General features: G+C 36.8%; 2 protein-coding genes across 6 annotated transcripts in view; both read right to left on the bottom strand.

Annotated features, from left to right (window-relative positions):
- trit1 (tRNA isopentenyltransferase 1) overlaps nucleotides 1-5,832 on the bottom strand; it is a 48,556-nt gene extending 42,724 nt beyond the window's left edge. For 3 of the 5 annotated variants that reach the window (XM_059556619.1, XM_059556620.1, XM_059556622.1), the window contains exon 1: nucleotides 5,622-5,831. In XM_059556619.1, the coding sequence (XP_059412602.1) occupies nucleotides 5,622-5,768 (147 nt within the window). In that variant the 5' untranslated portion in view covers nucleotides 5,769-5,831. Of the gene's footprint in view, nucleotides 1-5,621 lie in introns of all 5 variants that reach the window. The other 2 variants (XM_059556621.1, XM_059556618.1) reach the window with 2 other exon arrangements.
- A 2,476-nt stretch (nucleotides 5,833-8,308) lies between these two features.
- On the bottom strand, nucleotides 8,309-12,851 carry LOC132145520 (protein L-Myc-1b-like). The gene is made up of 3 exons (XM_059556617.1): nucleotides 12,535-12,851; nucleotides 11,453-12,036; nucleotides 8,309-10,479 (listed from the first exon to the last, which is right to left on the bottom strand). Exons 2-3 carry the CDS (start codon nucleotides 12,009-12,011, stop codon nucleotides 9,842-9,844), a joined length of 1,197 nt encoding a protein of 398 aa, XP_059412600.1. The 5' UTR covers nucleotides 12,012-12,036; nucleotides 12,535-12,851; the 3' UTR covers nucleotides 8,309-9,841.
- Nucleotides 12,852-13,756: the final 905 nt, after the last annotated feature.

Below are 13,756 nucleotides of genomic sequence, written 5' to 3'. Positions count from 1 at the left end.
TCTTCCATGTTTTATTTTTAATAGTAAATCCCCTTTGTTTACCAAAAAGTTAAGTTAATTTTCAATAATTAAAAGATAAATTAAATTAATGTTTTGTTTTTAATGTTTAATGTGCATCTCAGAAAATGCTTTATTTAAAACCCCAACTGAATGGCACTTAAATGCACTTAATTCATCTGTCAACATTATTGTCATTGTTCACAGTACAAGTACAGACAGAGAAGCAATGGGTAATAATTAAATGTTTATTTTTGATGTATGCATTGCATTCTATGCATTTAAAAAATAAACAAATTTTTTTCTAAAAAAGGAAACTTAGATGTTCATTTTAAGAGACCCAGGAGTCTTATTTTCTCTTGCATAATTAATATTGCACTTTAATTAAGCAAAAACACATTTTATCCGATTACTCGATTAATCGATGGAATTTTTGGTAGAATACTCGATTACTAAAATATTCGATAGCTACAGCCCTATTGAACAATTTTGTCCCATTGCTTCTATGGACTCTCTATGGACTTCATGTCTCCATGTCCCCCGATTGCCTCATAGACAGTAAAAGATTGCCTGCGAGCTTCTCCTCCTGTCCATACGGTAATTTCTCTACTGTGCGACAGAGAGTCGCAGGTTATGATGCAATCGTTAGCCTATTTTTACAAAAACTGCTTCTACGGGGCCACTACATAAGATACAAGGTAATGGGGTCTTTTATACATTTTCGTGTTTCTTTAGAAATAATGAATGGACAAATGGAGACTTTAAACACCTCAGATGTAAAGTTATTCGCTATCAAAGTGACGCCAAAATGAATGGGAGTCAATGGAATGCTAAAAGCAGGCTGTAGACGGTAATGTTTTCTCTTGGTTCATGTCAAATTTATTTTGATAATAAATAAGTCGCACCTGACTATATTCGCAGGACCAGCCAAACTATGGAAAAAAAGTGTGACTTATAGTCCAGAAAATACGTTATTTAATAAAACTATATGGAGTACTATACCCAAATCTCAATTATATTCTTGTTTCTAGATATGGCTTCGGTCTCTCCTTAAACAGCCTTCTACATTGTGAGTAAATCATTCACATATGGGACTAAGTAGTTTTTGCTATTTTTGGACCAAAATGTATTTTCTATGCTTCAAAAAATTCTAACTGACCCTCTGATGTCCCATGGACTACTTTGAAGATGTTTTTATTACCTTTCTGGACATGGACAGTATACCATACACACAGTTTCAATGGAGGGACTAAGAGCTCTCGGACTAAATCTAAAATATCTTAAACTGTGTTCCAAAGATGAATGGAGGTCTCACGGGTTTGGAACGACATGAGGGTAAGTCATTAATGACCTAATTTTGATTTATGGGTGAACTAACCCTTTAAGGATTAAAGAGTGTGCAATAACAGCATAGATGCTTGGCAAACACAACTAATAAATGCTTATAAAGAAACTTATACAAAAATGCTAGACACATTTCTAAGGATAGACATCAAATTTCTAAGGAAAATTATATAAAGCAATCGACATAAGAATACTTTTCCAATGATGTAATCTATGTGCTGGATTGGGCCAAATTTTCACATCCTGAATGGGGCTTTAATGTACGATAAAACTGACCCAAATTCAACAGCAGGAAAGTCCCTTTCTACAGAGAATAATAGGCAAGCCTATATGCAAATGCAGTACCAAACCTTCACTAAGCCAACCCCCTGAGTTCCCAGGCCTTTTTTCCCAGGGCCTTGGGAGCACAAATGGGGTCCATGCAGCCAAGGTTTTTTCATCTGTTACTGACATAGACTTGGTAGAGAATTTCACCTGATCATAGCTGCAAAGAGCTGGATGATCTGGTATTAAAACTAAAGTTGACAGACTGACGGAGTAAAGCCTTGTTTCAATTATTAATATTTGCAAGAACAATACAGGACTCAACGCAACCAGACAAGTCTGATTCAACCAAAATGTATTTGCACACAAAGTAAAGCTACAGTGTGCAAGTAGTGCATGTCCAACACATTTGAAATCATCATCGGCACACTGAGGAACTTAAAAGCTACAGTCATATTCAAATATGATTCAAACCTCATATTTCACATATAAAACATTTAGATTGTTATCCTACACCAGTACTAGGGATGGGTATCATTAACATTCTATCGATATTGATCCTCATCAATACTGTTATCAATACAATTTGGTGAAAAAAAATATGAAGTGGAAAGTTGCTGAAAATTTGAAAAAGTTATTTTATTAATGCTGAACTTTAGCAACTGTATTAAAGTTCTTCAGTCAAGAGCATTGAGTGATATTTTTCTCTGCGTTTTATTTTATTAACATTAAAGGAATAGTTCAAATAAAATTTGACATCATTTACTCACTTTCAAGTTGTTTTAAAGCTGAATGAGTTTCAAAAATTATTTTGAAGAATGTGGAAAACTAAACATTAGAGGTCTTCACAGTGCACATGAGACCCGTCGACCCGGGACCCGTACGGGTTCGGGTCTATATTTTAAATGATTAGCCTGGTCGGGTCCGAATCTATTACCTCGGGTCCCGGGTCTGTTTAACATTGTGTGTACCCGTGCGATCGGAGTCATCGGACTCGGAGAACACCTGGCCGTGATCAGGCACTGCTTGTGTTTTTTGTAACTTGCAACTTGTAAAATTAGGAAAAGAAAAGTGTGAGCCAAAAAAAAAGCGATCTCTCTTGCTCTCTCTCTCTCTCTGCCGTTAGAAGCAGAGCGCGCAGACTCAGAGTTAATGCAAGTGCCCGCACGGTAATAATGCTTACAGGCTTGACACTAGGGATGGGCATGATTAATCGACGATCGATAATTGATCGTTAAGAATTTCTTCGATCACGTTAATTTGTTATCGATTAATCTAATGCATTTTTTTTAATCTAATGCAGGTTGCGTTGCGTAGTGTGAGTCTTGAAGCAATTAAATGAATTTCACTGTGTGGCAGCAATTAAATATTTTACCACCAGGTTGCAATATTTGACACCCTACTCGGTTATCAGTGATCTTCCGTTTTGATTTCAAAAGAATAATCATGAAGAGGTCACGGCGAAGTGTGGCGTGGGACCATTTTGATTTAAAAAGCTAAATAGTTAACTGCAAACATTGCGATGCCGTGTATAAGTACAACACGACCACGACTCAAATGATGTACCTGTGCATCCCGGCAACGTCAGTTCCCTCAGAGCGGGTGTTTTCGGCGGCTGGACTGACGGTCACCAGGTTGCGGTCGCGTCTGACCCCAGATCATGTAAACATGCTTATATTTCTCAACAAAAATCCGTAGACTCGTGCAGAAGTTGTATGCTAGTTACTAAAGTTATTTATTTTTCACGAGGCTTTAAGTAGCATAATTTGTTAAGTTAGCGTAATTGTTAGGAAGGCTTGTATCTGGCCGTTTCTTCTGGCTTGGATAGTTACATTTTTACAAAACCTGTTAGATCTAAGTATTATTATGTTTTTTTTATGTTATTGTTTAACATGATTCTTTTATTATTATTATTATTATTTTGGAACAAATGAGGTCTCTGTTTAAGAACGCCGGCTCGCAGCTGCAGGTTCCGCTGCTTTAGAGCACCGCATATTCACGCGCATATATGTTCGGTTTGCCTGAACGTAGTTTAACTGTCTGCCACAAGTTGATCTTGTAATAAAGGTCTCACCGAGGAAAAACACACTGTATTTTTGTATTCATTGTATTTTTTAATTATAAAAATTAAATAATAAATTATATTATAAAAATATTAATGATTAATCGATAGTCGATTGTTAATTCTCCCAACGATCGACTAAGAAAATTTAATCGAATGCCCATCCCTACTTGACACACTTATATTTAATATATTTCAAATCAGCAACAATCTGAGGTGAACTGTCACATTAATGTTTTCTATGACGCTCAAATTGCGTTAAACATATTTTAGGTTGATACAGCTAGCACGCATGTGCAGTCTCCAGCATGTTTCATGTTTCTATGGCAACCAGTGAGGGACACTTAATCGCCAAACCGCGCTTTACATTTTCTCCCATTTTTATAATAATATAAATGAACAGTTTAATCTTAAAAGTTTTATTGGTCAGATTCAGACTCGACGCAGAGCAGAGAGCACGGAGATGATAGCAAATAAATAACGTCAGTGGCATTATTATAGTTCAAAAGGGCAAACAGTCTAAGTTATTATGCGAGTTAACTCGAGTCAGAATGTACATGTGCACAGTAGCATTTGTCATCCGTCACCGTGACATCAAGTGGACTTTTGAAGCTGAAATAATGAGTGGATTAAGCTTGGACTTGGAATAATGAGAGGAATAACATGGATAACTTTTCTTGTCAGAGGATTGTAATGCATCGCAGGCAGTCAGGGACAAGGAAGAGAGACTACGGCTCCTTAAATTAGGTAAGACAAAAAGCTGTATTTTTTGCAACAGGTTTATTGACTTGTAACAGCAATTTAAAGTGGAATATGTGACAATCGATCAAAAATTGTTAATTCCTGGTGGGATTAAAAAACAAGTTCTCCGCTGTTTGTCACTCAAAATATGTGTAATCTGATGGAGAACATTTTGCATGCAACATTTAAGTACATATTTTCACTACATTGCTACTAAAATAAGATTTCAGGTATTTTTTTTCGAGGTTCTCTATAAATACCAAAAGATATTTTGCCTATGTGCTGCCTTTGAGTTCACAGTGAACTGCTCTGTAAAACCTGGCAAAGTGCACATGCAACCAGCAAAGATGGCAGTTTCTGATCGTGTAACGTTACTTCACTAGGTTATTTGTGCCAGTTAGTAAATGTCCCTAGGATTCACAGGAATCCTAATGGACAGCTTTCTCCAAATATTATATAGACCTTGATATAGGGTTGGCACCAGAAGGTGGACAGGGATTTTATAAGACACCATTCATACTGTTATGCAACATGCCCTATCGTGCTCATGCTCAAGATATCTCCAACTTTGCTCAGAAATATCCATACATGACCAAAGACTTACAAGCTATTCTGCACATGGTGACTTCTATCTATTTAATGAAACCCAAGTTAATCAAGTCAAAAAAGCTGAGCAATGATCAGTTTTAGATTATCTATACATATAATGGCAATTACCGAATCAACTAAAATATGAAACCAATTATTACAGACAGCTTCAGAGATCAGCAGACACGACTTTAATCTTAGCTTTAACGTGAAGTCAAATTTATGAATTCGTGTGGAGCATTGTCAAAAATGGCGACCAGTGCTGGACACGAGGAAATAAAATATGTCTAAAAACTCAAACGTATACGATGCGCTATGCAAAACCGTTAAACAACCTTTGCTCCTAAATATTTTCGAGAAGGAAACGAATTAAGTTAACGTTACTAGTCATAGTGTCAAATGCTTTTGGCCTACTGCTGCTCTAGTTTAATGCAATATAAAACTTGCTGCATATTATTCTACACCAAAACAAGGCTTTCTGACAAATCAGCCTGTTCTAGTATAAAGCATTACATATTTAATTCCACAGCACTGCATTATTAAAATGACCTTTCGTTTATTAATCGCAGTGCCCTTTCACGTGCGCCGCTGTTTGACAGATGAAGCAGCGGATCGCTCGACTCACCTGCATGGAATCGGCGCTTATAATTTCCCCATTAAGTCTTTTCCCGATCTCGATAGCCAGTTTGGATTTGCCCGTTCCCGTAGCTCCTAAAATCACCACTAAAGACGGGCTGATGGCTCTCTGGAGCACACGCGTGGCGGCCGCCATGACAGCAACCTCTCAGGGCTGTAGAGCGATCTGAGCACGCGCTGTGATTCCGCGACGGAGGCGGGAACTGTATCCAAGCAACTAAAACTGTTCCCATAGAAACGTGATTGCAGGATTCGATTCTAGAAGATACGGCAAAGCAAGGGTGTCTCATTCAGAAAGAGGACTAAAGTTCAACAGTCGAACAAAAAGTGCTTGGAAAACAGGAATTGTAATATATATGGACAATAAAATGGCACTGCTCGTTGCAAACATGGAAGAAGCTAGTAAATATGTTTAACAATGTTCAGGTTTTCATCACATTCATACAAAATCCTGTTAGCTTTAATAACATTGTGCTGTATAATGTAATCAGATTCCAAAAATGTATTCATTTATTCATTCATTTACTTGTAGTTAGATTATATTACATTTTTAAATGTTCATAATAAGGCCACAGTTACTTTTTACGTTTTACATAACTACATATTATCCTCACAATGGCATTAAATTGTTCATAATTTATTATTTCTCCCTAAATTGCCCCCCCCCCCCCCACACTCACACAAACACACACACACCTTGACTGTAATCTTCATTGTGTAATGTTTGTAATCAGTTACAGACTGTAACCCTGAAACAACAAACAGAACTAACAGGTAAAAGCTAAAGGTAGAGCTTTCTCACATTTGGCTCCCAAACTCTGGAATAGTCTTCCTGATAATGTCCGGGGCTCAGACACACTCTCTCTGTTTAAATTAAAAACGCATCTCTTTCGCCAACCATTTGAATAATGTATCTTAAATTGTGAGTATAGTTGTAGGACCTCAGATGATGCTAACCCTGAATCAACAACAGAACTAACAAATATTGCTACAAGTGTGACTGCATCATATAATAATTATTAATAATATTAATAATGTTCATCATCTGGCTGACTACGTCTTGTATAAATACAAATCCTGTCATACGTGCACAAACTGACAGTCACCATTTATAAGCTATTACTAAATATTGTAGAAACATTATTTTCTGTAAAGTTGCTTTGTAACAATTTGTGTTGTAAAAAGCGCTATACAAATAAACTTGAATTAAATTGAATTAAATTGAACTAACAAATATTGCTACAAGTGTGATTGCATCATATAATAATTGCTGTTAATAGTTTTCATCATCTGGTTGACTACGTCTTGTATTAATTTTTCGGGAAAATCCTGTCATATGCACATAAACTGACAGTCACCACTGATAAGCTACTACGAAATTAGTATCTTATCTGTATTCTTAAATGCAATAATGAGAGCTTTGAGATTCACTCACATATCTGATGAGCTGGCACACAGAGCTGAATAGTAATTGATTACATGTAATCAGGTTTACGTAATTTGGTTGTGTAGATTTATTGTAAGTACACTGCTTCTAAATTTGGGTGAAAAAAGCATACTCCTTTGACATGACAGATTTACTTGAAATATCTCAGAGAAAGTTTGTGTTTTAATAATTTAACCAAACATTTGCATGTTTACAGTTTGATCTCGCTAAATGGTCACATGGAGTGCAGGTAAACAAATTAAATATTTCTATTTTTAGTGTTCAAAGGTTTAAATAATTTTTTATGATTTAATTAATTATTAGCTTATTATCAACTCACAAAACCCCTGCAGTTTTTTAATAAACCCAGTTTGTGAAATCCTTGTGTATATATAGGCTACATATAAAGTAATATTTTTTCTCTTTGCTTTTTTATATCAGTATGGTTTGTTTAATTCTAAGTTTAAAACAAGTTAGATCACAAAAGTTGTTTAAACATAATCTAAAATGTAGTAAAGAATACTTTACCTAAATTCACTACAGTTTTCATAATGTAATCTGTAATCAGTAATGGACTACAATTTGTAAGTAATCTACACAGCTCTGTTAGCTCAGTTTTTAATTGTTCCATTTTTTGCTTTGACAACACTGTTGACTTTAGCCGGTCGACTTGAGCACCTTCAGGAAGAACACGGGTATGAATAGCTCTCCTCCATCTCCATGGCAACTGAGCGTTCTGCGCCAGGGAAAAGAGAGATGCTCGTTGCCATGGCAAAGAAGGCCACTACAACGTGTCAACTAAAAGTGGCTCTCGCTAATGAAACGATCAAATCGAGTTCACACACACTCGTACAGGTGTTGATGGGGTGAAATAGCTCTTATGCCACACATAGTAAAACCTTGCCCTATTTTCTGGCATAGCTGAGAAAGGATAGTACTGTTTAAACAGTTATGGTGCATTTCATAACCAGTCATTGCCCCTCTAATCCAGAAATTACTTAAGAATTGTCAAACATCTTCAAGGACAGTTCACTCAAATGAGATGTCATTATTTTCTAACATCAGATCAATAAGTTTCAGAAAAACAAAAATGTAAAAGTGCAGCGCTGAAGGAAAGTGGAGTAGATATTTTTTTTTTTTTTTTTTTACATTTTACATGTGTTGAATTTACGTTTTTAAAAAGACACTGCAGGGCTTGAGATCATATTATGACAGTTAATGAAGAAACTTCACAAGCTCAAAGACTAGGATGATTTGAACTGAATTAATTTTATTGTTTACCCAATTTTGAGTTTATGTATATAGGTTTATGAGGTACAGAACTCAAAAGTGCTTAGACAATGCTGCTGCCATTCTCCTCCAGTTATGACACCTGATAACAAGGGACAAAAGTGAAAGAAAAAAACAACAACGGGTTACTGATGGCATATGCATATTTTACCCTTTTGGCCAATTTCGAAGCTGAATGTACAAACAAAAGTCACCTCAATCAATCAGTGGTGATTGCTGTGAGCACATGGCCTTTATTTGGATTTTATTTATTTTACAAATAATTGCATTACAAATGACCATGTGCATAAACTTTTAATTAACTCGTCATATTTGGATATAAGTATGCATATGCCACCAGTACAACTTTAGATTTAAATAGAAATCAAAAAATGATACAATTAATTCTGTAAGAAAATATAATTGGTACAAAATTCTTTCAACAATTTCTTTCTGCCACAAAAGCAACAAACCAAAGAAATTTCCGAACACAAAAGGAATAGGCAGTGAAAACAGCATAAAGTGGCTAGTGATGAAAATGAAATGTCGATAGTGTTGTTTTATTTAACTTTTTGATTTTTTTTTTTAAACTTTTCTTAACAAAACTAGAAACTTTGAGATCTCCAGGGAAGGCTGGTGGGCCAACCAAGTTTAAGGACAAACAACAGAAAAATAGAAAATAAAGTCTATTAACAGTGCTGATTTTCATATTCAAAACACAAAGCATGTCCTGTACATCACTACAATTATGTACATATGTCCAAAGAATATGCCACAGTTTATATACACTGCAAGGCTGTGCTTGACCCGGTCCTGGATATTCAAGATAACAATAATATACAATAACTGAAAAAAATATATACATATATAAAAAAAAAAATTAAAAAAAAAGATGGAACACAATGAAACAAAGGAACAGTGATGCAACTTCCTGTCTGTTAAACTTACACTGTCAATGTGTGGCAATGGGGGCACACAGCTCTCCTTAAATTTAGGTTAATTTAGATGAAGCACTATTAATGGAGCAGTCACATTGATCATTTAAGATTATTAAATATATTTACCCAGATAAATTCAAGATTCCGCCACAAAAACAGGGCTTGATAATTTAGAAGATCAATTACACATGCATATAAATTGCTACATTTCAAATAATGCCTAATTTGGCATGCTTATTCAATGATACAAGTAATACTTCCCTGCCCAAATACTACAGCTTTCACGAAAGAATTTAAGATAGCACGCAGTCATTGTTTAAATCTTCAAATTTCAAATGAAAACCAGAAATAATGACCCTCTTTGGAAAATGTTTGAACCAGTCCCACAGCTTCCACCAGTTCGTCTCCCCCTGTTGCAAAGGCAAAGTGTGCAAAAAACAAAAACTGAAGAACTAATCTCAAAATATAGAGTCCTTTCCATTAAATATCCCACTTTTGAAAAACAAAAACCAAAAAAAAAAAAACCCACACAGTTCTACATAGTTCCTATTGAAAATATGGCTGGACTATGAGGGTTTATGCTCGTTTCAGTTCAGCGAGTCTCCGCAGTAACTGCTGTTGCCTCTTTTTCAGCTGTTTTTTCTCATGGGCCTTCTGTTTGTCGCGGACATGAAGTGTACGGAGGTATTCTGTGGCCTTGGTCAAGATCACAACTTTTGGTGTCTTTGGACAGTCAACCAGGCCGGGGATCTCATTCCGTAGGGCCAGAAATCGAGAGCGTAGGTCATTGCGTCTCTTCCGTTCCAAGAAGTTGTGTGTCTTACGCTTGTCAGTGTCCTCACAGTCTGAACTCTGAGGGCTGGACGGCTGGGAATTGAGGTGGTAGGATGTGTGTGTTGGAGAAGCGGAGACAGTCTGAGATGGGCTGGGGGGAGGTAAGGGGCTTTTTCTTTCTGGGGTTTGGCCTGTGGAACCCAGTGGTGGCTGCAAGGTCTCTTGCCTGATCTTCTTGCGAGGCGGCTCCTCTTCAGGATAGCTGTCGGGAGAGCGGGCAGCGTAGTTGTGCTGTTGCTGGTGAATGGAGATGTGGAAACGTTTCATGCAAGGGTCATAGGGATCTGCACGAACCGTGATGGTTACCGGTTTACGGGCGTTCACCAAACGTGACTTGTTCTGCTTATGTTCCACCGTCACAACATCAATCTCTTCATCATCTGAAAGAAGAATAAAAAGAAATGTAGATTGACTGTAGACATATGTTGTGTAACGCCAACTCCAACACCATTCCATTAACATATCCCAGCATGTTAGAAACGCCATTCAGAATGGAAGACCTAATTAGATTGGTCCTAAAACTACAAGATTAATTTTAGTTCCCTATTCTCAGCAAGAGGAGAGTAAATGAGGCTTTGAACCGCAATAATGAACTTGAAGTCACCTCTGATGTGCATTTTGATAAGAGAAGCATCTGATCCGAGTTCAAGTCTGCTCTGATTTCACTATGCTAGTACTTTAATCATAGAGCACAATGCACATTTTTTCACAAAACCAGAAATTCACTATTACACATAATATTTAAGTAAAAAAAAACAACAACAAAAAAAACAACAACAAAAAAAGATATCTCAATGAAAAGTCAATGGGATCTACTGTTGTTTTGGACACCTTTGACTTTCATCAGCATTCTGAAAATCTAAAAGGTCTGGAATGGCAAGAACAAATGACACAGAATTTTCTTTTTGGGTAAAAGTTGCAAGAGCCCTTACAACACCAGTGGCAGCTTCGGATACTAACCATTCATTCGTGGACAACTGAGTGGCCCTGAACACTTTAGGATTCAAGCATCCTTATGCTGCTGGCACCACCCACAATAAAACAATTTCTCCTTTTGTTCCACTTGAGGAATGTGGAAGCTCAGCACACAATTACATTCCAAACATATTAATCTAGATGAAACGCCAACCTAAATCCCATGGCACCAATGCAACTTTTCTATTCAGGTATGCCAGATTCCAACTTAGTTCTACTTAACGCACAAATGAATGGTGACTACAGCACTGTACGATCCTAGACACTGAGATCCGTCAGGTGTCAAAAGGAGGCGTCAGCACAGCTTGCACTGCACGGTTAAGCAAGGGAGTTTTAGCGCTCTGTCGCTTTTAAAAAAGTCAACGGACTAGAGCTTACCAGAGGAGTCGGTGCGAGATTCTGACCCGGATGACACCTGTTTCTTGCAGCTGCTGCTCAGGGGGAAGGTAAGGACAGCTGCTGGATCCACGCAATCAGTCGCCAAGCCGTTGTCCGCAGAGACGCACTGCGCCTTGCTGGAGAGCTTCGACTGCGCCGAGCAGGACAAGCGCTCGCTCACAACTTTCTCCAAATGCTGACTGGAGGAGAAACTGCTCCACATGCAGTCCTGAATAATGATGGAGCTTAAGTTCTCCAGAGTCTCCTCCGCATTCAGTTTGCACGGTCCCTCCTGCTCGTCGTCCTGCCCCAAGAACTGGGACATCCACTCTAGTCTGTCTCCTGGAGATGGACCGGTCCCTTCCAGCGTCCTGACGGGCGACATGGGCGGGGTTGGCACGAGCTCGAATTTCTTCCAAATGTCCTCACTTGGTGCGGTCGATTTGAAAAAGAAGTCCTCGTCCAAGTTGAGGTCATCGTAGAAATAGTGCTGATACTGGTCGTATTCCTCCATCTCCCACTTCTTATTTCGCGTTGCGTTTGCAATAATTCCTGGCATCAGTGTCTTCCTCAGAGATTAAGATCTGAAAACCACAAGTGATCCGCTTTTAACAACAATCCGATTTTAAGGTTGCTAAAAAATTTAAAGCACTTCATTTTTATTTTCAATGAACTTTGGGTATATATATAGCTTTCATTATATATATATATATATATATATATATATATATATATAATGTTTTTGTACCCTTGCAGGCATTTTAAGAAATACATTTTATATCAATTATCCCAAATAAAAGAAATGATGAATCAATTAATTAATTATTCAAATATGCATGCAAATGTACTATAGAGTTACTATAGAGTATTTGACCTGCATGCACTTCCACTATGCAGCACAAAACTTAAAGTTTCGCAACATAGGCTACTTTATTACATAACGCAACATGCTTCATGTAAGTGCATATGCTAAAACGAGTGAATACTGTCTCAAAGAATTGCTCTATTTGTCGAAAAATGTCTTACTTTCCCCCCAAAAAACGATTAAGAAAAACCAAATAAATGAGGCGCTCCTCACTTACCGTAATACAGAGCCGGGAGACAGTGCTGCATGTCATTTGAGACGCGAAAATATGGTGTTGCGGTTCACCGGTGAGCTCGAGCTAAATGTTTTGCACAAAAAGCTTTCATGTCAACAAGTTAAGAAAAGCGTCGTCAGCTGTGTGTTGAATAATCCTGTCTTGTGTTGGGTTTCTCAAGTGTGGTTTTGTGTTATCCGGCTGTTGTTTATAAGCTGAGTTGCGAGGATGTTTGCTAATTTGTAGTCCGCTTCTTCTTGAGAACTTCGCTTTAAATAGCGCTCGTGCGATCCGTTCTCAAGCCGCGGCTCGCGCTCACTATGGACACCTGAATCGAGTACCGCACTATATTACCCAGCCAAAGTAGTGGCAGGATTTGCATAGAAGGGGAGGTGCAGTGCGCTGACACGCCCAACGCTTAAAGCGACAGGGTCTGGTGTAGATGTGTACAAAGATGTAGATGGTTTAGATAAATTTGGATGATGATTGACAGAAAATGTTTTGCTGTTTCAGAGTGGGAGACACTTTTAAGACCATATACTCTTTATCATCTCAACAAACAATTGAAATACGCAAGAATTAAATATGAAGATGCATTTTATGTTATACCATTGTCAGAAAGGCTCATACAAACAAGCCCCATTAAATTGATATAAATGTTCCAGATATTTAAGATATCCGTTATTTAAAATGTAGATCACTGTTTTGTCATATTCTGCTTATTATTTAATCTGCAAAAAAACTGTATTTTTGAACATAAATATATCTACACAAACATCTAAACATCCCTTAAAACAAGATTAATTTAACGAATTACACTTCATTACTACACACACACAATACACACACACACACACACACACACACACACATATATATATATATATATATATATATATATATATATATATGCAAATAAAAAAATAGCTACCAAAGTGCATTTAATAATATATTTAAATTATATTATATAATGTTGGAATAAATAAAATGGTAATATAAAATATCTTGGTTTAAGAATGTTTATAAATAAATAAATAGTAATTAGCTTTTGATTTTTGGTTAAAAATTTTTTTTATAAAAATAAAATAAAAATGGCAAGAAAGCTAATAACAGGGAACAGATTTTGTCCAATAATAAAATATTTATTATAATAACACAAAATGTTAGCTAATTATTGTGCATTTGCCTACATACATACGCTGTATTCATGTTAAACTACACACTG

Source organism: Carassius carassius, chromosome 8 (assembly GCF_963082965.1).
Source record: "Carassius carassius chromosome 8, fCarCar2.1, whole genome shotgun sequence".
Lineage (NCBI taxonomy): Eukaryota > Metazoa > Chordata > Actinopteri > Cypriniformes > Cyprinidae > Carassius > Carassius carassius.
This window is presented reverse-complemented; position numbering and strand designations above follow the sequence as displayed.

Coding starts and splice junctions, on each gene's coding strand:
- LOC132145520 (XM_059556617.1), bottom strand. CDS start 12,011: ATGCCAGGAATTATTGCAAACGCAACGCGAAATAAGAAGTGGGAGATG. Junction 10,480..11,452: donor ATCTCGCACCGACTCCTCTG/GTAAGCTCTAGT, acceptor TTCTTCTTTCAG/ATGATGAAGAGATTGATGTT.